This window comes from Grus americana, chromosome 28, assembly GCF_028858705.1.
Source record: "Grus americana isolate bGruAme1 chromosome 28, bGruAme1.mat, whole genome shotgun sequence".
Taxonomy (NCBI): Eukaryota; Metazoa; Chordata; class Aves; order Gruiformes; family Gruidae; genus Grus; species Grus americana.
In genome coordinates, this window is record NC_072879.1 from 5,681,282 (window position 1) to 5,706,246 (window position 24,965).

The window sequence follows — 24,965 nt, forward strand, 5'->3', positions numbered from 1 at the left end:
AAGTAGATTTAAAAAGTATTTTTGCACTTTAAAACAAACCATTGTCTATTATGTAGCTTGCACCTTGTCCTCTTTCCCCCACCAGCCTGGGTTGGGGGTAATGGTAGAATATAGAGAACATTATTTCTGGCTTATTACACAACTAGTTTTGGTCGGCGTACCTCTTTCTGTAGATGAATTGGTAGTGGCGAGCTTTTAAAGATGGCTCTGAAGGAAGATAAGTTACGTGATATTTGGGTCATCTCCCATACGTAAGTGGTGCTGTAAAATGATGCAAAGAGCTTAAGGGCTAACTGGCACCTGGGTCACAAAGGTAAAGGGGTAGTTCTGGAGTGAACAAGGATTTGCATCCTTAAGTTGTTAGATCTGTCATCATGGTCTTAACTGTGGAGCTTTAAAATAGATATGGAGTTGTAAAAGTTATTTAAGTGATTAGAAAGATGGCATTCCCTTGTAGTCTGGAGAGCAAGATCGTGAGTTTAGAAAAGAGAAGGTTGTACTAGACAATACATAAAGTAAGGATTGGTTGAAGTCCTGGTTTGATGTCGTGTGATTTGGAAACGCCTGGGTTTTGGTGGTTTGAGGAGGCGGATGATTAGAAAATATTGTTCGTGCTATGGGCATGACTTGTAGGTTTAGGATGGTGGCAGAAAGAACTGTGGAGGAATAACTTGTGTAGGGAGAGGCAACAATATCTCCTTTTAAGCTCTCTTAGCATCGTTGGCACAGCTGCCAAGGTTTCGTTAGGGAGACCTAGTTGAACTGTGATGTAAGTCAATAGTATACTTAAGGAGTTAAAATTAATGCTTAAGAGTTCATAATTGTGAATATATTGCTATACTGCTGCACTTCGAAGAGCAATCAGAAATGTGTTTGGAGAGGACAGTTGTGCAAGCTTAGAGGAATATAGAGAGGCTGATAATACCAAAGACTACTGGGAATACCAGCAAGAGTTGTCCTCATCTCTAAGCAGGTAGAGATATACTGAGAATAGTCTTTTTGGGCCATTGAATATGGGTGCTAATTTGAGGAAAATGAGGAAAGGAGGCATAAATAGAATTGAGGGGAAAAACTGACCTAAGAGTGTTTGTGCCAGTGTTTATAAAAAAAAAAAGAATATTATTCCCTTGCCTATATTTGGTGGTTTTAGCATCATGTTAATCTTAGCTTTTATGTATTTCTTCACATCTCTCCTCATTTCCTGCAATGCAGAGGAAGCCAAATCTCCAAGTAGACTTTGACGTATTTGGTCTAGGTGCGTTATTTTTGTGCTTTAATAAAATAGATGTTGTTTGATCTGACTGAGCAAGGTGAGTTTGTGTAGGTGGCTTCCTAACGTTATTAATCTCTCTGTTGATGTTTGTCTTAGTATTTCAGATACAGGAACAGGTTTCTGCCAAGTTCTCCCTAGAGCTGTACTTATAAGGAACGTTTCCTCTAGAGAAGAGAAGGCTCAAGGAGAGACACAAATCATCACAGACAAAAAGCATTACAGCAAAAAGGAAGGGAATGAACTGTTCTTTACCAACGCCAAAAGACCTTCAAATGAGAACTTAGATCAGAATTTATGAAGTTAAGAGATGAGAAAACACTTTGAATAGTAAGCATGGCTGAAGACTAAAATTAATTTTAAGATCTTGCAGTTTCCCTTGGATGTGCTTTTTGAGAACAGCTGTACAAACTGTCTGGAGCAGTTTTGGTTTGACAAATCCTTGAGGCCTTTGTTGGTTTTGTCTTCTATGATTTAAACCACATACTATTCACAAAATTCTGGAACTTGCAGTAGGTTTTGATCCATTTAATATATTTTTTTAAAATATAATTTTATGTATTGACCTGGCCAATAAATTCTCATCTTGGCATCAGATTTTTCTGTATAAAAGTGGTGACTGGCAAAAATTGCTATTTTTGCTTGTTTCTTTTCTGAGTCTTGTAGTGATATTCTGGTTTTGCTTAGGACAGAAATCAGATTTATGCTGGAAGGTTACCTTGCTTATTTCACTTTTTAAAATACTTGCAATGTATTAAAAGAATTACTTAGATCTCATGCATGTTTACTTAGCCTACTTTGAGATGTTCTAAACTGTATTGATAGGAATTACTTGCAAAATAATTTATTCTCATTTCCGCTTAAGTATATAGCACAAGCGTGCATTGAATATTCTTGCCTCTTCTTGCATTATTAGCAATTTTATCTGTGGCTAGAAGTCAGTGTAAATCGCTGGTAAGGCTCCTTCTTTCTTTGAATTTCTCCAATTGCTTGCTGAACCCAAGCATGGGAGCTACTACCATCCACGTGATCCTCTGACAAGAGGTTCAGCAGGATGGGCTTTTTGTCTCCTTTAGTTTTGTGTTGGTTTTTTTGAACCTGTTCTAGCTTAGTTTCATTTAATGCCTTCTAGCTCTTGCTCCTTGGCAGTCATTGCATTGCCATCCTACGTGCAACGTGTGATTTCGTAGTTAAGATTCTTGCTCCTTTTCCCTCCAAATTCTGTGTATTATGGCTGAAGAATAATAAGGATTTAGCTATTTTTGTGTGGAAACACTTCCATACCCTGTTCCTGTGCATTGTTTTGCTGCTTATGGACGCTGGATCTTCTTCAGCCCCAGGGTCTGTCTGTCTGTAGTTTCCTAATCATTCCCTGTTGCCCCAAGATCCCTGGTGATGGCTGGCTGCTCCCGAGGTTCATTCTGGCTGTTGACAGTCTCCCCCATCTCCTAGTACTGCTCTGGTTACAGCTTTCAGCATTTTTCTCTGCTGTGGTTTTTAGGTTGTTCCCCCCAGGTTCTCGTAAGGCTGTGTGAATAAAGGCAGGGTTGTCTCCATCACCTGTACAGCGGTAGGACTGGGTCTGTGGTCTGCTCAGTCCTGCCACGGTCAGCTCTTCTGTAGTGGCCCGACTCTCCCTAGGAAGCCAAGAAAAGGTGGTTATGTTACTGGCTCTCTTCTGATCACCGAGCTGAAAGCTTGCAGATTCTGGTAACTGTTGACAAGGCGACAGAGGCTTAAATGTTAAAACTGTTCTGCACGTTTCCTGAAAACTAAAAACCTGAGTGGATCAGTGAGACCCAGATCCAGGTCCCTTGCAGAGAGCGAGCTGCTGTCTCTGCTCAGTGCAGGTGAACTGCTTCTGGCCCCACGGATGGCCAGAGAAGGTCTGGCAGGATTGGAGAGGTGTGGGGAGAGGTTTGTGTTGTGAGGTATGCGGGGAGGTTTTGGGGGAGCGGAGCGAGAGGACTGGAGGACGCATGCAACGTAAGCCATGAGAAAAATCAGATCTTCAGTGCTGCTGCTTGCATAATTGCTTTTGTGGTTAGTGTGGTGCAGGTAACTTAATTCTTGTACTTTTTTATGTCTATCTCCCCTTGAAGGGGAAGAAATCTGACATTTGGAATGCAGTTAACTTTGAAAGTGAGACTTAGCGTAGAAAATGGACTGGGAATAATGGGTATAAAACATTGAGCGGAGGACTGAGGTGTTGACCTCTTGACTTTATGTATGAATAACATACATACAAGCGCTGTGACCAGTTCAAGATAGCCTTTGCATGCTGTTCTTCTGAGCCAAAGAGGTAAGAATAGCAGAGTGCTAGAGTTGGTTTAATTTTTGGTGACAAACAAAATGTTTCTTTAATTCTTCTCTCTTGTTCTGTGGGGTTTTAAGTCAGTGTTTGGGTCTGTTAGTCACAGCTTCATATTAAAACCAGAAAATTTTGAGAATATAAAAATCCAGCACCCCCAGCTTTACCTGACATAATGTTATCCCCATTAAATATATTTTGACTATTTTGAGCCTGAACGATAGTAACTTCTTGCAAGATTTAAAACTTGAGTAACTTCACTGAACTGAACCTGCTGATAAAATTGCATGTATTGCTGTCTTGTAATAAGTGCATCTGTTTGAGGACAAGCCAAGTCATAGCTTGAAGAACTTTGGGCCCTTAAGATTTAAAAGCTGCTGTTTATTTTTGAGGTTACTGTTTACAGTTTTGCATGGACCTGTGCAATGATGAGCATTTTTAGTCTCTCTTCATTCTACTGAATGCTTTCTGAGAGCAAGTCACGGTTATGTGCTCCTGAGTGACGTCTTTGCCTAGCTGCTTGGTTCTCAGATACGTCTCCATAAGACACCGTGAGGCTTGGCCCACAGGTCACTGCTGGGAGAACGTCCTTGCCCTGCATATTATCCATGGAGTATAATTTAGTCCTTTATCACAATACAATTGTTCAGGCTCAAAGCCTTTAACTTTTTCATTCTTCAGATGTGTGCAGAATATGTTAATGCTTAATTTTTTGTTCTACAAGTGGGGACCTGCAGCATTGAATGATCTGAAGAAAGTAAAGAGTCCGTAAAGATGCAGCAAATCTCAAATCCCATTAGTGTGCACTAGCTATCCTGTCAGCCCCCTCCTTGAAATAGATATGCACACTTTTTTATTCACAAAAGAAAACATTGGTGTGGCTTTTCAGATAATTCAGTCATGTGAATATGAAAGGATTGTGTGTCTTGTGTGAATGTTACAATAATGAATTTCTGTGGAGAATTTTATAATCAACCCCACCTCCCTCAAACATGGTCTGAAGAAGCAGTGAAGGACAGTAATTGCCTATTTAATTCTTGTGTTTGAATCCGGGGGTAAAAGCAATTAGCTGTGCTTTAGGCCTTGAGAGAAGGAGTCAAACCCCAACAACCTCATGGCTGGCAAAATGCTCTTTTGCTGGGGACACTGACATTTTTTTTAGCTAACTTTCAAAAAGTTCCAACTAATGCTTTTTTTGTGGGGAGGGGAAGCTAATTCAGCAGATTCTGTTACCTGGTTTGTGCGTATTTTAATTGGTGTCTCAGCAGCAAGCAATTCCTTCTGCCATACTGTGGAAAGAGTGGAATTGAAAAAGGGATTAGCAGATCCACTAGGACGCCTGCTCTCATGTTGCAGCCTTGCATTGAAGGGACGTTGTCTTTTCTGCTCCCAGTCCCCTGCAGAGCAAAAAGGTTTGTCGGATTCAGGCGAGGACCCCCAGGGAGAGGTTGAGCCCCCCCACCATGGTCTGGGTCACAAAGAACCAGCTGGTGAGCGCGACTCTGAGCACCCTGCTCCCGCTGTTGCCTCAGTCAGTGCTACCCTGAGTCCCACTTCTGAAGCCCAGCTTGCTCCTATTCAACAAGAACTGGCAGGGGTAAGTGTGAACCTACCAAGTACTTCTGCTGCTGAGGGGATGAAAGAAAAAAGTCCCTTCCACTAGGAGGAATCTGTTACTGTTAACTTCAGGTAGTGCATCCCACTACCTGTCTGGTTCTTTGATCTCAAGGGTTAGTCCCCTCCAAGCTGTTGTTCTAATTAGAAATGAAATTTGTTTGGACTCCCTAGTGGATGTAATTATAGAAGACACATCAAGTATTAATTTTAAAATTTAGTGTGTAAACTGTTTGTTTGCTAAGAGCTCTTCTAAAAGAGTGAGAAAGTGGGTATATATGAGGGATTTGCTTCAAGCAGTTAGAGGAGGATTGTTTATTCCCTCTGAGCCATAATGCTGCAGCTTGACAAAGTGAGCAACTAATGCTGTGTTTCCACTGGATATAAACAGGAGATTGTCATGCCAACCTGTAAGGTACTTAACAGATTAAAAGCAGCAAGAAAGATGCTAAAGCAGAATTTTGAATTTAGGTACTTGGAAAAAAAAAAATCAATGCCTTGAGGTAGGAAAAACTGGCAGTGGTGTTAATTTAAGATTTTTTTTCTACTGGTGGTGCAGCAAAATATTTTTTGAAAGGTTAGATGACTAAATGACTGCTACCATACAGTCCATCAGAGCAGTTTAAGTGCGTTCTAATCTTTCTGGTTGGTGGACCATGTTTTCTTGGTGCAGGTGTCACTGCTCATTGTGACCACACACACTAGGTAGGCATGTACTCTGACAGATTTTCGCCTGTTAACGCTGCTCCTCACAATACCTGCACCTTCTTCTTGCACTAGTGTGGTGCGTTTGGGGCTTGTTTTCTTTTCCAAGAATGGGCCACTTCCAGTAAACCCAGTGCTGAATGGATTGTCATGGCAAGGTACAAACAGCTGTAGGTTAAGCACTTTTTGGTGTCCAGATTGTTGCTTGATGACCTGCTGTAGAAATTTTCCTATTTCAATGTTTTCGAAGGTTAAAGTTTTCAGGAGTTAGTATTTTGAAATATAGATGGTAAACATAGTCACAGACTTATGTCAATTTTCTGTCGTTTGAAATTGCCAGTGTTACTAGAACTGGCCAAGAGAACCGTATCAACCAGACTTTCAGGAAAACCGCAGCAAGTGGTCATTATCTTAGACTTGTTCTTAAAGAGCAGAAAATCTTACCCCGGTTAACCCAGGACTGAAGGAAATTTAAGAACCAAAAAAGCTGTTGGGGAACGTATGGAGTAATTCTTGGCCATACACAAGATATCTACACATCTTTCAACTTTACTCCATTCACTTAATTTATGGAATAGTATGGACACGTAACTGGCCTTCATACGCACTGGCAAACATTTTTCAAATTATCCCAGTTTCTTAGAGTAAAACTGTCTGTGTCTTATCTTGAATTATACAGAAGATCAATGCATCTTCAGAATGCTCATACTGGTTTGCTGGAGCAGAAAGTTTGATGTAATGTTCCTAGGACTTTGGGAAGATAGATGAATTAAGATTGAGCTCTGAAGAAGAGACACTGCATATTTTTTTCATTTATTCGGTATTGTTCGTACATGCACAGGCAGGTATTTTTGCTACAACATTAACGTGGCGTGGCCAGAGATACGGCCTCTCGCAGAGCTGCTGCTGATGTCTTGACTTTCACCTGTCTAACCCAAGGCAGCCTACGGCAGGGTGCAGCCACACCAGCAGGACTCCATTGTTTAAGAGGTTCTGGAACAGCGTTTAAGCAACAGCCACGACAGTTAAATAATACTTACACATGTGCAGAGTGTCTGGATTGCAGACTTGCTGTACCATGCTCTGAAGTCCTTTTATATAAGACTTTTTGCATCTTCAAGGTATCTTTCAAAGATACATACTGTGAGTGTACTCTTACAGATTTTACCTAATTACGTTGACCTTGAATTTTTACCTGAATTCTCCCTTGCCTTCTGGTTCTGCTCACTGTGACTAAACATAACCTGACAAATTTGTTGAAGTTTGTGTAAGTTCTTCTCTGTTAGTTTGTAACAACTATGTGAAGAAGTAATAGATAAAGAAAGTAAAGAAGCAGTGTTTGTACTTCAGTATGGGCTAGCTAATTACTTTCATTTGTACTTTTAAAGAGCAGTTGGTAGCCTTAAAAAAATGTAATTTGGTTAATTAGAAATGTGTCTGAATTGTAGGAGCCTCTATTTAGAAATAATTGTAACTTTTCTGTGGCTGGATTGCGAAGAGGGAGGAGTGAATAAGTGAAAGGTGGCTTCTGCTCTTAAATGAGGAGTAAATTGTAGGTTGGATGTTGATGTTACTAGTTCAAGAGTCTCCCTCTGGCCTTCTAGTGTCAAAGAACTGAATGGAGAGAAGTTGAGTCACCTTAACGGTTCCCAGTAGGATGCGATGGTCCTGGCTTTCATTTCTGTTGCGTAGTATACTGGTGTAAAACATGTGTTGCTGTAAAGTACAGATTGAGTAGCCTGGGGAGAGAGGCCTGAAATGGAAAGGCTGAACTGCTGTTTACTATCACTAATTGCAATTAGATTTTTTTCCCCCCAGTCTAAGTAAACTGTTTGTCATACATTCCCTCTATTTTTTTGTCTAGTCTCCCTAGCTTCTCCCGAATAAGCAACTTCTGTCTGCAGCGGTAACTTTACAGTACAGCTTCATAAGAAAATGAAGCTTATGCTCATACAGTATATGTGTCCCCCCACTGCCTGTGCCATCTACCTTTGACTTGTCCGGAGGTGCTGGAAGGTACGGAGATCTCGGGTAGAGGCAGACTGGAGAGGAGAGAGAACATCTTGTTGCCTCAAGTATTTGACTTCTCACCGCAGGGTATTCCACGTTGTTTGTCATCTAGGTAGGGTCTGTGGGAAATCAGGCTTCGTTAGATCATGTGCATACAGCTTTATTTTCTTGAAAGCCTTTCTTCTAATGATGTAGGATTTAGGAATATTTTTCAAGATCTGTAAGAGCAAATTAGTCATTGGCAAAGGCATTACTATAGTGAAAAAACCTGAGATTTAGCCAAGGTTGAGGAGGCCTGATAGGTGAATGCCCAAGTAATGGGGAGTGAATATTGGCAGCAAGTTTTTTAATAAAAGCAAGGAGACAGTGGTGTGTGTCTCTTACTGGGTGCTCAGTATAACAAAATCAAAAACCAGTTCCCAGTAGTGTTGGTAACTCTGCAGTGGAGTAACTCGTGCATATTCTCATTCGTTTGAAAACAGAAAATGGAACCTGGATATCTTAAATGCTCAGGCAGGAATTTCAGTACTGAGGTAGACATTAATGAGGCTCTCTGGCCTGTCTGTGCTTGGGGATCAGCCTATGGGATTATGACTTCTTTTCTTCCCTGGCCTTTAAATTCCTGAGTCTATGAAAGTTTTAGATCTGTTGTTGCATTTTTCTGGTAGGAGTTACTTACAAGGTCTGTCCCAACTTCCCCAAGCAATAATTGAGTGAGCAGTGTAAGGATGGGAGGTAGCGTACCAAATGATCTACCTATTTAGATGCCTATGTAGGGGAAAATACATTTGAGAGAAAGGTAAGTCCTTTCTTAATTCTGTGCAGCATCTACTTTGACTAGGGTTGGCAGCGTCAGTAACTGCTGTAACACTTGTCGTGCGGACTCTTGCATAGCTTTAATCTAAAACTCTTGGACTAGGAAGCACGAAAATAATTTGAAGAGAGTAGATAGTTTGCTTTGACCTCAGTAGGTGACAGAGTTTTGGATATTGATGCTTCTTGCCCACTAAATGTGTATTTAGTATAAATGTGTATTTAGTTGGGCTTACATTAGTTAATGAAATCACAATGATGTGATAATTTGAAGCTTGTGCTAGACAAGTTTGACCTTTTTTTTGGTCTGTGTTACTTGAGCGTTGATAATACGGTACATATTAGTAACAGCTTAAGAAATTTTTGAAGTTCGGGGGAAATCACTTGTTGATTTTTAAGGATTTTTGCACATAAAGATCTGCAGTTCCATTCATGCAAATTTTTTACCAAATTATTTCCTTTTGCTTTCAGGATTTTTGCTAAAATTTGAAACAAATTGCTCGTGTATGTGACAACACTTTCTGTGCAAAATAGAATTTTTTTCTGACTTCAGATGCCGATTGCTGAAACAGATAGATGACGTCATGGTTTTCCACTTTAACCTTATCTTTTGGGAAACTAGTGTATGTTGGTAAGGGAGGTGCCTAATATCTTCCAGTAGCGTGGAGTACTCGACCAGTTATGTAGGAAGAGCGTGGATCATGAAATACAGTATTAATGCCATTGAGCTGATAGAGCTGTGTGGATGGTGGGGGGTGCTGTTCCAGAACTGCCAATAGCTTTTTCATGCCCTATGCTAAAGGTTTCAAAAGTACTTGACCAGGATGCTAGTGAGGTAGCTCTACTTTTCTATTCATGTAAAACAAAACAGAAAACCCCTTAAACTTAACTGCATAGGCAAAATGCAGTGGAAATGGGTTTTTATTAGTGTTGAGTGAAATACCGATAGCACAGTAGTATCTAGATTCTAAATAGATGCAGTGCTAGGCAGGAAGTCTTGTACGTTCTGGTATTCTTATATCCACAGCACGCCTTTCGGATGATAGTCCTGTGCGGCCTCCGCCAGCCGTGCTTGGGGAGGGGGTCTGTGCTGCGGGGAGGTCTGCACTGGGGCTCTGTCCGTGAGCTGCTGTTCCTCTGCATCAGCCAAGCTCTGTGGGGGGGCTGCGGGAAGGGGAGGTGTCCCTCCGTGTCCTGGGGCAGGAGCGGGACGCAAGGGTAGGGTTGGACGAGGGAGAAGGTCCGGCATGTCAGGAGGTGGTGTTATGAGATGAAGGTGCTAATGCTGCCCTGGTCACCTTCCGAGGTGAAAGGAATCCATTGTGGGATTATGTTTTGTAGGAACAAGGGAAGTGATATCCGCTGAGGAACTGGCAGAGAGTCTCTGAGAGACGGAGAAATCCTCAGAAAAGATGTGAAGGCTTTGTTCAAAAGACACTTTGAATATTGTGCTAGCTGGTAGCTTGTGATGCTTCTTGTTTCATTCCTGGTACTGTGGAAGATGCTAGGAGTCTATCCATTGCTAATTCCTGTCAAAATATCATAGTACTGGTTTACAGAGCATGTCTTGAAAAACATTCCTCCAAGGCTGTCCTTCTGTTGAAGGAACTGATGTCAGTTATGTTAAGTGCTTTGGAGTGAACTCCCAAATAATGCTGTGTTCATGATGAGCTTGGAACTTCTATAATATTTTAAAAATCAAGCCAAATTTGAAAATTGTCACTTTCAGATTTTCGATAGAAATATGTAAACTGTCATAATTGTTATATAGTCTTTAAGGATGTTAGTGCTTGGATGTGAATTTTCAGGTATCTTATTTGTAAATTAAATATTTTGAATTAATCTTATTTAATAGTATCTGGGTGAAATTTAATATGCCTACATTAAGTCATAAAAATAATGCTTTGCCTTGAGTGTCTATCATTGACAGTAAAGAAAAAAAATCTCCAAAGTGATGATTAAAATATTTGGATGTATCCAAAGAGGTTGAAATGTTCAGTATGTGATTTTTATTACTGTCATCTGATTTCAGAGATCAGCAGATGGATCAAGTCCAGAAGACGGGGATGGTAAGAGATTTGATTGTAAGATTAAAACACCATGAGTATATATGTCTCCAGAATTTTGTGCATTTTCTGTAATTGCTTTTTTCTACAGAATCTGATCGAGAGGATGGGAGCTACTGTCCACCTGTAAAGCGTGAGAGAACTTCATCCCTAACTCAGTTCCCTCCTTCTCAATCAGGTAAATGTTGTTACAATATCATAATGAGAGGTGGGTTTCCTTCTTACACTCTTTTCCAGTCATGTCAGCAGTCTTATTACTCTCTGTGCTTTGGCTTAAGACCACAGCGAACCTGACGTTTTCTATGGTCTGTGTTAGCAAATTCAGTGAAGCCCAACGCAGTGGATAGATATGGTTTTTTTTGAAATACTTTCTGTCTGTAAGTTTATATATATATATATATATATATATATATAAAAACACATATATATATATACATATATATATATGTAGTTACGGGTTTTTTAATCTTACACTGTTAAATTGAAGACTTTACTAGAAATCTTGATTTGTTGTGATCAAGTTGCTTCTTAACAAATTTATATAAACGCTACCTTTCTCTTAGTTACTCTGCTGCCAGGCAAATCTTCCAAGTCTTGGGTCACGCTTAAGTTGTTTTAGTCCTTTCCTTTTCTCCCATTCCTTTTGAAGCAGAGGGGACTCAGCGCATTTCAGCAGCGTCTTGCCCGTTGGTGTACGCAGGCAGGGCAAATCCATGGGAAGGGCAAGGGTAAATCCTTGCTGTTGGTTGTCTTTGATATCTGCGTTCACCCACAGGAACAGTCTCTAAAATTTATGCCTTCTCTCTTCAGAGACAATATGAAGCTTATAGCTTTGGTCAAGAATTATTTTAGTTAAGGTATGTCAGTCTTTGGGGCAGGTTTGGAGACTTTACTGCTTTGTTTCTGTCATCTTAGGTGAAATAAAGGAGATGAGACAAACAGTAAATGAGAGAACAGTGAAAAATAACTCCTCTAATGTACAGCACATTCGGGAAGTGTGACTAAAAGATGAAAAGAGAGTTATTTGCTTTTAATTTTAAAAAAATAGTGACTATAGAATTTAAAAGGTAGTTGCTGTCATTTTATGGGCACAGTATTCTCATTTCATGCTGCCAGTGCTCATCAGGGGAAGAATCCCTTCTCCTTAGGATCTTGATGTTCTGGGGCGCAGCTTAGTGAGCGGGTTTTGGGGCGCAGTCCTGTTACTTCACTGCGGTTCAGGGGACCAATGTTGCTGCTGTCTGCTTTCTGATCACATAATAAAAGAACAGTGTCTGCACAAAAAATAATGCATGGGGTGTTCTTGTTGTAGATTTTCTGTTAGGATAACAGAATGTCTGTAGCTTGTTAGGAGCTTCCTTATTTATTGAACCTTATATTCCTAGGTTGCCTATAATCACTATTCTAGTCTGCAATACCCTTAGCTTTTGAGATTAGAATCTCTAAAATCTCAGATTTTGCTCAATGCTAACATTTGTTAAGAATTGGAGGAAAACAATTTATTTGGTTCTTTTATGGTTAAATACTGGATGTTTCAGGAGTCCAGCATACTTTCTCAATCAAGCATCTGCTTGGCTAATGCATTTTGACTGGCTATGGTCACTTACTCCCTGTTTGACTTGTGTTCTCTTCTGATGTGTGTACTTGTCAAGCAGTGACAACTTTGATTGTCATTGCAACTTCCATAAAGGCTTCTTTGAATATTGCTGACAGTATTTGATTGCCTTGCTTTACAGGAAATCTTTCACTTTCCAAATGTCTTAAATTTTTTGTGGGGTTATGTTTCTCAGGGGTGGGGAAATTTTGTTTGTGAAACCTGCATCATGTTTAAGCTTAAGGCAGAGCATAATAAAAAGAGAAGATGGAATTAAAGGAAAAAAGCAAACATGAAACAAAACATCTAAAACTTAAATACAAAAGACAAGTGCTCCATCTTTTAGTATAACGGTGTTGAGATGAGTTTTCTTTCTCTTTTCAACATACTGAAGCTTCTTCCACATCCTCATAAAAGCTAAAAGAGCTGATGACTATTGCCATACTTTACCTGATGCAAGATGGTCTGTTGGAGACAAAAGCCCCAACCTACTATCATTGTATTTTGACTCCTGATGCATCTACCTCCTGCTCCGATCATCGTATTTCATGAACTGCATCGTTTGTGATTCTTTTTACGCTGCCAAAAGTATTTCAACTGCTGAACAGGGCCTCGACCAAACTCCTTATTGCTCCCTTCTCTAGGTCCCAGCAAAGGGAAAAGAAACACTGTACTTTGCCTGTTCCTTTCAAACGTTTTTTTTTGCTCTTTTGTTGACTGTTATGCTTAAGTGTGACATCTGCCAATACTCTGGTGTACTCTCCTCTGTTTCTGTAGAATTTTTGTCCTTGGAGGACAGTTCAAACAAGTTGCCTAGCTCTTAGTGCAAACTATACTATCACTCTTAAGCCTTTTGAGGAGCCCAGGTATCAGCTTCCACTGTTTAGCAGGCATTGCACTCCTTTTGAATTGTTATATGTATTTTGTAATGATATTATACATTCTAACATCACTTTTAATTCCTAGTTCAGCAATTCACACTGGGACTCCTGTGTTTATCTTCCCTCCAGAATAAATGACACTTGCTCTTTTTCTGTTTCAGGAGGAACTAAGGGGATTTTATGGGCAATGACCTGTTTACTTCTGTGGCTGTAATACTGGTTTAGTTTAGAAGAAAGCTAAAATAAACAAACCAAATGACTATAAAAATAATTTTCAATTTGCAGCCTTGATATGTCTGGAAACAGTTTATAATTAAGAACAATATAGACCATTTCTCTTTATCATTCTTTTTTCTTGACTGCAGTAACAAAGAACAACGTCTTTATGCCATCAAGCTTCTGTGAACCCTCTACAGGCAACTCTGATTCAGAACCAGGTGAGCTTCCTCATTTTTCTGCTTTTTCTCAGCAAACTGCTGTCAGTCTGTCACAATCCAAAGTACTCTGATACTTCAAAAGTAAGGCCCTATCTGGGAGAATGGAGGCAGTGATGGTTCTGATCTTACAGCTGTTCTCCTGCTCACTTCATTGCTTGATCTCATGCTTGCTGGAGGTAATTAAAATAAAAAAACCCAAAATTCTTAAATTCTTTGGGAGTGGTGGTAGAAGACTGCAGTATAACTCTATGCCCACCTGTTAACCTCAAGATAAAACTTAAACGAAAATTTCCCTTATCTACTTTGGATACTGAAAATCAAATCAACCGTGATCCGTGGTCATGATGTTCAACCATGATCTGTGAGCCCTGTGTTGACAGTACTGCTTGTTTTGTTAATCGCCGTTGTTCTGTGGTTTGGTAGTGTTGGTAGCGCTGTAGCACATTGTTAGCTTATGCTTAAATGGCATGAGAATAATGAAATACAGTAAGATGGTAAGGTGCTGAGTTGTCTTATTCTGAGCACAGCCATCTTGCCCCTAAAAGGAAACATTTTATAATTATACTCTGGAAGTTCTTAGGAACTCATTTTGTAATAGCTGTGGATTTATGAATATTATTTTTTTGAGATTTTGGTATTTTATCTAAAAGCTTTAACTGTAGTTAAGCAAAGGAATTTCTTTTACCTTCATACTATAAAAACATAAGGTAAAAGCTAATGGAATTACAAGAAACTTATGCTATGCAATTAAGTTTAACTTAACTTATAGTTAGCAGTTGGGTGCTTGCTAGCAGCTGTCATATTCAGTCATACTTTTGATTGTCCTTTCTTTAGTTTGATTCTCACTTAAAATTACTGTTACGTACTTCTATTAAACCTCTAAGTCCTTTACAGAAGGAATTCCATTTCTCTTGTGAAAACAGTCTGTTTCATGTTTTTCCTGAAAAATAATTTTGTATTTTTTTCTTGCAACAACTTGTGTTTCTGTCTGAGATGTATATTTGCTGTGATGATCACCAGAAATTCAGGCTTCTTTTGCGAAAAGGGAATTGGTTCTTTGGAAAGCTCCTTATGACTTTGGATATTTCTAAAACTTGTGGGTTGTTACAATGGGAAAAGCACGAGGAATTTTGTGACTGACTGAATGTATGTAGTATGTTATGGCTAAGTCCTTGTAATTTTGTATTTTGCTTCTAGAGGAAAAGAGCAGTGGATTCCGGCTGAAGCCACCAATACTGATCCATGGTCAGGCACCGAGTGCAGGTGAGTTCAGTGTTTTCTGCAGCAGGGCATAGAAACCAGTTCAAGCATTTTATTTATTTAGGAATTGCCCCAAACTGCTATTGTAACTGGGAGGTGGCAATACCTGTGTTTATGCAGAAAAAAATCTTGTGTTCTCCAGAGTGGTTATGCCCGTATCCACTGTGCAATGTCTATACTCGTATCTGAATTCTGGCTTGGATTGGTCATGCATTTCTGAAATGTATCTCCTAGTTGTGTCTGCTTAGCCTGCTTTGATTCAGTTCTTAGAGTAGTCCTGGGCTCTGTGAGCTCGGTTTCTTTGGTAGCAAAGTGGAAGAAAAAGGGTGCTCCAGGAATGCGCTGAACAAGTTCAGTGGGCGCTCAGTCTGGGACCAGGCCAGAGCAACGTCTGAAGGGTTCTTCACTCCCCACTTCTCTCCTTGGCTTTTGACGATAGTGTAGATGTCGGGTCCTTGGTCCTGCCTGTTCAGCTGTACAGTTTGGCTCTTACTGAGTTTCCTGGTAGCTGATGTCTTTCCCATACTGGCTAGGTCTACGTGAATATTACAGCTCCTTAGGAGTTTGAGGAAAAAATGAAACTATTTTGGTAATGGAAGCTTATTATTTGTTATAAATATATATATATGGAAACTTATTTTCTTGGCAGGGAGAGTAGGAAATTTAAAAAAGAACAAGCTTTTTTGAGCTGACATATGAACGTTTGAACTTTGATAGTTGTTGTGTTTTGGTGGTTATTGTGTCCTTTGAATATGGGTGGCCTGAAATGGAGCTAGTTGCAGAATATTCAACTGAGTTGCTGTGAATAACTTTTGACCCAATGAAGTATTGCCACAGGAGTTTGTCTTTGTTTTGCTCAGTGAAGAAAAACTGAACCTTCTGGGATTGCCATAACCTTCTAGAATTGATGTTAACATGTTGGGTTTTTTTGGTTGGTTGGTTCATTTTTTTTTTATTAGGTTGTTTAAGGTCAGTTGGCTTTTTGAATCAGAGGGGACTTAAAGAGTTGGGAGTGCTCTATATCACTACAGCAAACCAACAAGGCCAGGTTAATTCAAAAAGCCATAAGGTTGTTAAGTGAAACAACATCTAAGATTACACTACCAAGACATTTGATTGCATGAAGAATGACAAAAAAAAATCATTTACCACTATTTGGAAACAACTTCATTGGAAGGAGAAAAGACTTGGAATGCATAGTTGAATAACATGTCAGTTGAATAAGCAGGATTGCTTGTGTACTGTTCATTTCATGTATTTTGACTTCTATTTCTGAGTCATTGTCATAAACTCTCCTTCTATGCTTTTGTGGGTAAGGTAGAGAGTATATTTTTAAAGTGTCTTTTAAGGTTATGGAGTTGTCTTTGCTATTTGGGACTAATTCTATTTTGAGACTGTGAGGGATGGGAAAGAAGGGAGTGGAAGCTCTTTGAATGCCTGGTTTTCCATTGTATGTTCTGTTGGGAAGCAGTTACAGAGAATCATAGAATCCCAGCCTGGTTTGGGTTGGAAGGGACCTCAAAACCCATCTAGTTCCACCCCCCTGCCATGGGCAGGGACACCCTCCACTAGCCCAGGTTGCCCAAAGCCCCATCCAGCCTGGCCTTGAACACTGCCAGGGAGCCAGGGGCAGCCACAGCTTCTCTGGGCACCCTGTGCCAGGGCCTCAGCACCCTCATGGTAAAGAATTTCTTCCTTATATCTAATCTCAATCTACCCTCTTTCAGTTTAACTACCCTTTCAGTTTAGAGATTAATCAGAAGATCAGATGAAGTTGAATTTTTTCAACTTTAAAGCTTTATAGCTCTTGAAAAAACTTTGTACTTGCAGGTCTCCCTAGCCAGAAACCGAAGGAACAGCAGCGAAGTGTGCTACGTCCAGCAGTATTACAGGCGCCGCAGCCAAAAGCTTTCTCGCAGATAGGTAAATAATGCTTTTGCTTTCTAGAATACTGCGGAGGGAGAACAAAAATACAAAATCTGTTTAGTGTAGTGTTTTGGTTTTACTCAGCATCTGCCTTTGTTTTTCTAGGTTTCTCCTTTCAGAAGAGAAACATCTTAAATGTTAAGTATATCTGTGTTACATAAGGGGTAACACAGTTGAACCTTCAGTTTTTGTGTAGGATGACTGTCTGACGTTGCCACGCATCCAACTTTCATGTAGTCCGTGCTTGGTTTTTGGAATAAAAACACTTTTAAGGGTGTGGATTGACAATCTCAAATGGCAGCGTTGACCATGGTGTAATAAGCTACAGCTGATCAACTGAGCGGTAGTGGTAGACTTCAGCTAGCTGCACAGTGATTTAAAATGCCTAAATCACTAGGAGGTGCCTCGAGGCTTGGGAACCATTTTGGAGTTGGGACTTTGAGATGCACTTTTAATTCTTAGTTTGGTCATGTGTTTATTGTATTGTTAGGGAATTTGATATAGCTGATAGAAATAGGCTTGACTAAACCTGGAAGTTAAGAAAAAGCTGTTCAAGGTGTCCATGTCTCCTAAACTCCAACGTTTCCCCAGCCGCCCTGCCTTTTGTTATTTGGAAGTTCAGTTGGACTAAAACAGAAGCAACTTCAGTTAATGCTGAGTCTGGCATAGAACCAAACATTTCTAGCTTGATTTCTTGGCATGCCTGTTGGCACAGGTTGGACTCCACAGAGGACTTAATATTGGGGTACAAATTTTCGGTGGGAGTTCAGTATGTAAGTAGCTAGATCAGTCCAAAGAGGAGTCCTGCTGGCTGTGAACAGTACTAGATTGGAGCAGGGTGGTTGCTTGAAGTTGCATGTGCTGAAGTCCCTGCAGCATTTGTATAGATTAAGTGACTTTTTGCTGACTTGATTTTCTGCATTTGGAATTTTGATTCTGCTAAGAATTGCTGAATTGTGGTCCTCATGTCACTTGCAAAATACTATGGGAACTCTGTAGTTTACATCACAGCGTTTCATGGACTTAAACAAGAAAACAGCATGCAATTTGCTATGGAAAACTTCCTACTTTTAGGACCATCTAAATATCTAGAGAATTTATGTCACTTTCTCATTCCTTGTTGCAGTTCTCAGCAGTGGCACCAATGGTGTAAATATCCCGCCAGATTCTGCAGCCACATCAGAATCACTAAGTAATGCAACACTGAAAAGTTCTGACTCTGAAGACAAGGTGAGTTGGAGAAGGATTGGAAGGACACTCAAGGTGACAAACTTTAAAATAGTATTCTCTGACCGGAGTCTTTTTGTTTAGTAAGGAGTGCAGTTTCATCGGTGATAGCCCCCTTATGTATCCATACTCTGGTAGTACACTTTAGATGTAGTAGTAGATTTTATACTGTCCTAATATTATGCTATGTTTATCTTTACTAACTCAAGAACTGTAACAAAGATTTACTGAATCCTCAGTTTAGGATGGTTTTTCATACTTATTTTCCCTCACAAAACATAAAAAAAATTGCTCAGTTCTACTCTCACTGGTTCCTTTTAGTCCTTCTAGCTTTATTTCTGTCTTGTTTAAAATCTTATTGCTGCTTGAGTGATGCCATTCCTCCCATATATATTGAATTCCTGTAATTTGGGTGTCCTGGTTCAGTGATAGTCAGAATACTGCTTTTTCATCCGATCATGTTGTGTAAAGAAATAAATCTTCCTCCTACAGGTTCATCTCTCACTCTGTGTGCAGGGAGTGGGTCAGGAGAGTAGGGAATTGTCTTCTGTGAGTGGGGGGAAAAAAGCCATCTCCTCCAGTGGCTGTCACCAGGTCTGACTGGTGCTGCTGTGAGGCCAGAGACTAGGAAGCATTTACTAAATTCCTGTTCCCATCTGAAAAGGCCTTGGTTTTGTTCTGGGTGAACTGAGCAGTTTGTTGCACGTGCTCAGTCTTCCTTCTCAGACTGCCTAGCGAAAAAGCGATCCCTTGTCCATGGGTGATGGCTTTACTGGTGTTTGTCTTGATTTCTAACAATTGAATGTGGAATGGTGATGGGAAATGTGAGGATGGAAAATATACAGGCAACTGAAACAAATGAGTAGTGCATAAAGAAGCTTAGAGACAGGAGCTGATAGTGGGCAAAAACCTAGAGGCAGCAAATAAATTCCCTACGGGAAATAGTGGAGGGAGCGTGGGTAATGAGGGGCTGAAAAGCTTCAGCTAGAAGAAGTGGCATCTAAGTGCATTAAAAGTTATTTATTTGGTACCTTGAAAGGAATGAAATAGTTCCTTCCCTGTTCTGTGCAAAGTGTGTCCAGTCCTTTCCCTCCTGCAGGTATTGAGCTGCCTATTGGCATCTTAAGATATGTTGACTGAGAGTATGAGGGTGATGATTTAGGATCTTGAGGGTGTGTGGGTTTTGGGTGGTTTTGTAGGGTTGGCTTTTTTTTGTGACTTCATTAGATAGCGGGTTGCTTTTCGATGCCATGTTGAGCATAGAAATAGTACTGTTAACAATACAAGAGTATGCAATAGTTTACTTGAAATTCAAGTCTCAATTAACTTTGAAATCTGAATACCTAAGCAGAAAGACTTCAGGTGTGAATGGCTTTTTAAGATTTAGTGAAAGACTACTGCCATAATTAAGTAGCAGTAAGTAAATTCATTGCATGGCTCAGTATGAAGTCTTTGTGGAACATGCTTGTTACCTCTGTGTAGGACACTTTACCAAGGAGTGTCGTGGGATATTCTTTGTCTTGGCATTTGTTGTCAGGATGGCCCATCTGCCCAAAGCTTCTAGCACAGCTATAAGTCATTTGAGTTCATACAGTAGTTGTGTTAAATGCTGGAGTCTCTGCAGAATATTAGATTGCTTGATAAGAGTGAATAGTTACTTCTGGAATTAAGTTTCATATTGGTAACTGTATGCATATTGTTGGGTCTTCTAATGTAAATCAAAAGCCATGGGGTAGGAAATTAGGAGAAGGTGAGGGAGTGATTCCCATGCTAGTTGTAATTGCTTCCCAACATGACTAAAGGGTTTGCAGGTGCAAGGCCCTGAGTATAAAGGGATGAGACCTATGGTATGAGAATAGGGGAAGACACTGCTATGGCAGCTGCGGTAAAAGGTTACAGAGCTGCTAGCAGAAAGCAGGCTGCGGAGGTGCAGAATAGATGGTGATCCTTAGCAGGACAAAAGGATGTACTGGGCTACTTTGCTAAGTCTGTAGCCATTAGGTTCAGAAAAGCGATTATTCCCCTTTACTTGCCACTGGTAGGTGACATCAGGAGTGTTGTGTATATTTTGGGGCTTGCCAGTATGTGAAAGACACTTACACACCACAAAGGTGACTAGTGACTGGAGCACATGTCTGATGAGAGTGTGAAAAAGCTGAGTATGTTCTGCTTGGGCTAGGGGTGAGGGAATTGCATTGTTTTCCTTAACTGTCTAGTAGTGGGCTGTAGCAAGATACAATGAGACTTGGAAGAGCCTACCAAACAAATGAGAGGCTGCAAGTGCAGGGAGGGGGGATTCCAGTTGGGTATTAGGACAGATTTATCATATTTAGTGCAGTTGAACATTGAACCAGGCTACCAAACTGTAAAACTGCCATCCTTGGATATTTTTCGAGACTTGACTACATGAGGTCTCAGGTAGCCTGGCATAATTTTGAAGTTCATGTTGCTTTGAGCATGGTTTGGACCAAATGGTTGTTAGAGATCCCCTTGAACCTTAACTATTCTGTGATTCGTTAAGATGCTCTAATAAACAGAGGTAATCTTTAAAGGCAAAATTTGCCTTGTAGCCCTAGAGATGTTATTGACTTGTTATTTGCTGTGGTTTAACCCCAGGCAGTGACTAAGCACCACGTGGCTCTCCCTGCCCCCCCGCAAGGGGATGGGGAAGAGAATAGGGAAAAAACCCTCATGAGCTGAGATAGGCAGTTTAACAGGATAACAAAGGAAGAAAATAATAATATACATAAAACAAGGGATGCACAAATGCAATCGCTTACCACCTGTGGAGGACAAAACCCCCACTGATGCCCAGTCTGATTCTGGGCAGCGATTCTGCCTCCTGGCTAAGCCCCCAGTTATACGCTGAGCGTGACATCATATGGTGTGGAATATCCCTTTGGTCACTGGGGTCAGCTCTCCCAGCTGTGACCCCTCCCAACTTCTTGTGCACTCCCAGTCTCCTCACTGGTGGGGTGGGGTGAGAAGCAGAAAAGGCCTTGATGCTGTGTAAGCACTGCTCAGCAGGAACAAAAACATCCCTGTGTCATCAGCACTGTTTTCAGCACAAATCCACAACATAGCTCCATGCTAGCAGCTAAGAAGAAAATTAACTCTAGCCCAGCCAAAACCAGCACATAATTGTAAATGACTGTGTGACTCACCATGTTGTAATGTGTTTTTTGTTTAAAGAAACTCAATTACCTAGGCTAAAGTTTTCATTTTCTTTTCTTTAGGCAGGAGAATGTCAGAAAAAAGAGTCCAACAACACTTCAGATGATGACAGCTGTGAGAAGGCAGAACTAAATGCACAACAAGCATTTGTATTTGGGCAAAACTTAAGAGATAGAGTTAAGGTAAACGTGTTTGTTATCTTGACTATGAGTTGATGTATATAAGTGAGTATAAGCAGCAGTGAAGCAGATCACTTGTTGGCATGAGCATTACACACTGTTTATGAAGTACTTAGAAGCTACTGTATTAACGGGGTTAAAACCTACATGTACATATGCAAAATTAGAACTGTGAACACTGTTTGGCTGTTTAGTAAAACTGGTTTTCCTGACTTTAAAGAAATAAATTAATACTGTTTAGTAGCATAAGAAGCTTTTTCAAAAATAAACACATCTACTGCAATCATAGGTAACATTTAAAGCTCAGTCTGAGGTAATGTTTTCTCTTTGGGTCAGAATTGAGTTGAAATGTGTTCCTAAGATCCTCCCATGCAACCAAGACTTAACAGAAAGGTGAGAAAATAAAAATAGGACAGCCTGGGTTCAAACCTGTGCGTGAAGTAATTGAGTTGGATTGTTAGTACCTCCTGTTGAAGACAGGTTTGAGCAGGTTTCCTGGTGTAACGAAAGTGTAATACTGGGACGTAGGCTTATATTGTTTTATTGTAGAAAGTATGTGTGGATGGAACTTTGTCTCGGGAAAGAATGAGCAGCAAATCTTGTGGTCAGTAGTTAAAACTGTCTGTACATACTTGCTCTTTTTATAGCTAGGAGATGAAAGCGATGAAACTGCTGATGTGCAGAATGCTGGCCTTCCTACATCAGACGTACCTTCTGCAACAAATTATTTTCTACAGTACATCAGTTCCAGGTGAGACTACAGGAAAACCTGTAGGACAGTTTTCCTTCTTCTGTGTTCAGAATTATTTGTGATTCTGCTCTTTATTGGATGCAGGGCTTATACTGGGTCGGTGGGGACCCAGGTTTCTGAAGAATGAGGTGGCAAACTTCAGATAGGAGGGAATCCTCAATCATCTGGTCAAGGGAGATGCATTTGATGCCATTTACTTGACCAGGTCCTCACCAAAGCCTCTGCAGAAAACTAACAAGCATAAGAAGAGAGAAGTCTTCTCATGAGTGATTAGAAAGAAACAGTGGTGGAATAAATTGGCACTACCAGTAGAAACCTCTATTTGTGGTGGTCAATACATTTCATATACGATATGGATAAAGAGAAGAACAGTTAAAGTTGTCTGTTCATGATAAGCTTTTCAGAGCAATATAAAGGGCCCATATGGATAAGCAGGAACCTAACTGTGGGAGGTCTTTGAGAGAATTCCTGATAAGTTAATAGCATCAGAGGAAACTTGATGTAGGTACACGTAAAGTGAGGCAGCCAGGAGAAAACTGTGCTAATTCTATATATACTGTGATGAACTCTGAACTGACAGCCTTCACCTAAGGCTAAGATGTCGATGTGGCTCTGAAAATGTTAGCTCAGTAGTGGTAAAAAAAAACCAAGTAGTTTTACAGAAAGAGTAGAAAGCAAAAGAATTTATTACTACACAGAGCTGTGAATTCAACTAATAACCGGAAAAGCATAGGGAACAAATCCCATGGAAAGCAACAGAGTAGAGCGACATCTCTGCTCCTGGAAGAACCTGAATTGCCGAACATTTGAGGCCATGAAATAATTGTAGGAAAAGCACCAATGTATGCTTGCCTTGTCCTTATATTCTGCATTTTTAAGACCCTGTTGTTCACCACAAAGTAGGCACTAGACAGTTTTGCAGTCTTAATCCCTTTTGACGTTGAGCTTTCCGGATGATGCACTGGAGAGTTGGAGAATGCCGCAGAGTGACTGTGGATGCCAGGGCAATGCCTTTCCAGAGACATGGTCAGATTTCATTAATCAGATCTGGCAGACAATAACTTCTAACATGTGGTCTTCAAATACTGGAAAATTTGTTTGTCTTTCAACTTGTATGACATCTACTGCCATATTTCAACTGAGTCTTCACTTTGGGAGGATTTGTTTGTGCATGGTAGGTCAATTGCCAGAAACCTAGTTTTGGGTTTGCCTTTAAAAAAAAAAAAAAATCTCTAAGTGGAGTTGGCTCTGGTTTTTAGCTGAGATGGCAAGACATTATGGCAGTCGACTCGTGAAAGGAAATTTCCTCCCTTTGTGTAACACACTACCGGTCCTTTAAAAACTGTAAATGTCCTAGGTCGCATGGCAGTTATCGGTAGATCTTACTGAGTTCCCAGGTGGCATTTGGAGTTCAGAACTGTGATATTTAATTCCCTTAGTAGGCAAAACTTTCTTCCCCCGAGGATTTCCTCTGTTCTTTGAATTGCCTTATTCAGAAGTAGCAACTCTACATGCACAGTTTAAAGGTTGGTTTGTTTCCGCTTGAATCATGTAGTCGTGTATGTGCCTCCATTTTCCAAACTTAGTGAAACGCACGTAGGCTTGATTCCAAGTGGTCTGCGTTCTGCATGTTCGCTTACTAAGTGTGTTGATGTCAGAGAGGTATGCCTGAAGGGAAGGCAGATGAACAATGACTTGTTACGTTTTTCAGTCAGTAAAATAGTGAAGCTGTTGTCCTTCCTAAATGGGATTTAAAAATCTGTTAATAAAATGCCACAGGGAGGAGAATGCTTATTCTAGAAGGAAGATGTGAGGGGTGAGACTTGATTGCGAAACTTCCTGGGGAGGCTGCAGCATTGCAGCTAGTCTAATAAAAGGCACTACTTATCCCTGCTGCCTTTGCTTCAGTTGTGATATTCCAAGTGTTTCTTTCAATTCTTTCCCTGAGAAAATTGACCTAAAAATGTGTAGTGGTTCAAGTTTGTGCATGTCGAATACTGTCTAAAAAAAAGTATGTTACATGATGAAACAGTAAGCCCTCACTTAGCATTCAACATTTGCTTAATATGTAATTAGATATCTAAAGGGAAGATATTTACAGTGACAAAATCATTTGTAATCTTTGAGAGAATTCTCATTCTATAAAACCAGTATGTGCTCTCATGTTACTAAGTTGAATCAATTTTTGCTTATGTTTCTGTGTCAACCGGTGCTTAATTTTTAAAGCTAGCAACAATCACTTGCTTTTTCAGGAATTTTATCAGTAGAAGATAAACAGATATTGTCCTGACTTAACACCAAACAAAACCAGGGTTTTTTGTTTTGTGGTTCTTTTTTTTCAGTGTAGAGAACTCTACAAACAGTGCAGATGCATCTAGCAATAAGTTTGTTTTTGGACAGAACATGAGTGAACGAGTCCTAGTGAGTATCCCCTGTGTATGAAATGTTGTAATTTTGTGAGTAGTTTGCGTTACAGATTCTCACTCAGGAATTTTGAGAACCTTTAATTATACTTGTCACTGGAGCACAGTTTTCTTTCAGTGGTTTCCCTTGTAGGTAACTTATTTTTGAGTGCAGCGTGGGGGTTTCATTATGAGCCATTGTCTGCCACAGCAGCGCTCTCCAGGATTTCCCTGCCAAGCTTTACCAGCGTAAGGAGATTGAGTGCCTTCTGTCGTGCACGTGGTTCTCAAGTCCGAGCACTTCATGGCACAGCTTGCTTCTTTAAATGGCTTCTTCAGTATAAG

The 24,965-nt window shown here is 40.2% G+C and overlaps 1 protein-coding gene across 5 annotated transcripts in view; it reads left to right on the plus strand.

Annotated features, from left to right (window-relative positions):
• Nucleotides 1-24,965, plus strand: part of RANBP3 (RAN binding protein 3) — a 49,710-nt gene that overhangs the window by 14,025 nt on the left and 10,720 nt on the right. For 3 of the 5 annotated variants that reach the window (XM_054805918.1, XM_054805920.1, XM_054805917.1), the window contains 9 exons: nt 10,756-10,792; nt 10,881-10,967; nt 13,630-13,701; nt 14,899-14,964; nt 16,792-16,884; nt 18,014-18,117; nt 21,351-21,470; nt 22,115-22,218; nt 24,561-24,639. In XM_054805918.1, coding sequence (XP_054661893.1) covers nt 10,756-10,792; nt 10,881-10,967; nt 13,630-13,701; nt 14,899-14,964; nt 16,792-16,884; nt 18,014-18,117; nt 21,351-21,470; nt 22,115-22,218; nt 24,561-24,639 — 762 coding nt within the window. Of the gene's footprint in view, nt 1-4,974; nt 5,179-10,755; nt 10,793-10,880; nt 10,968-13,629; nt 13,702-14,898; nt 14,965-16,791; nt 16,885-18,013; nt 18,118-21,350; nt 21,471-22,114; nt 22,219-24,560; nt 24,640-24,965 lie in introns of all 5 variants that reach the window. The other 2 variants (XM_054805915.1, XM_054805916.1) reach the window with 1 other exon arrangement.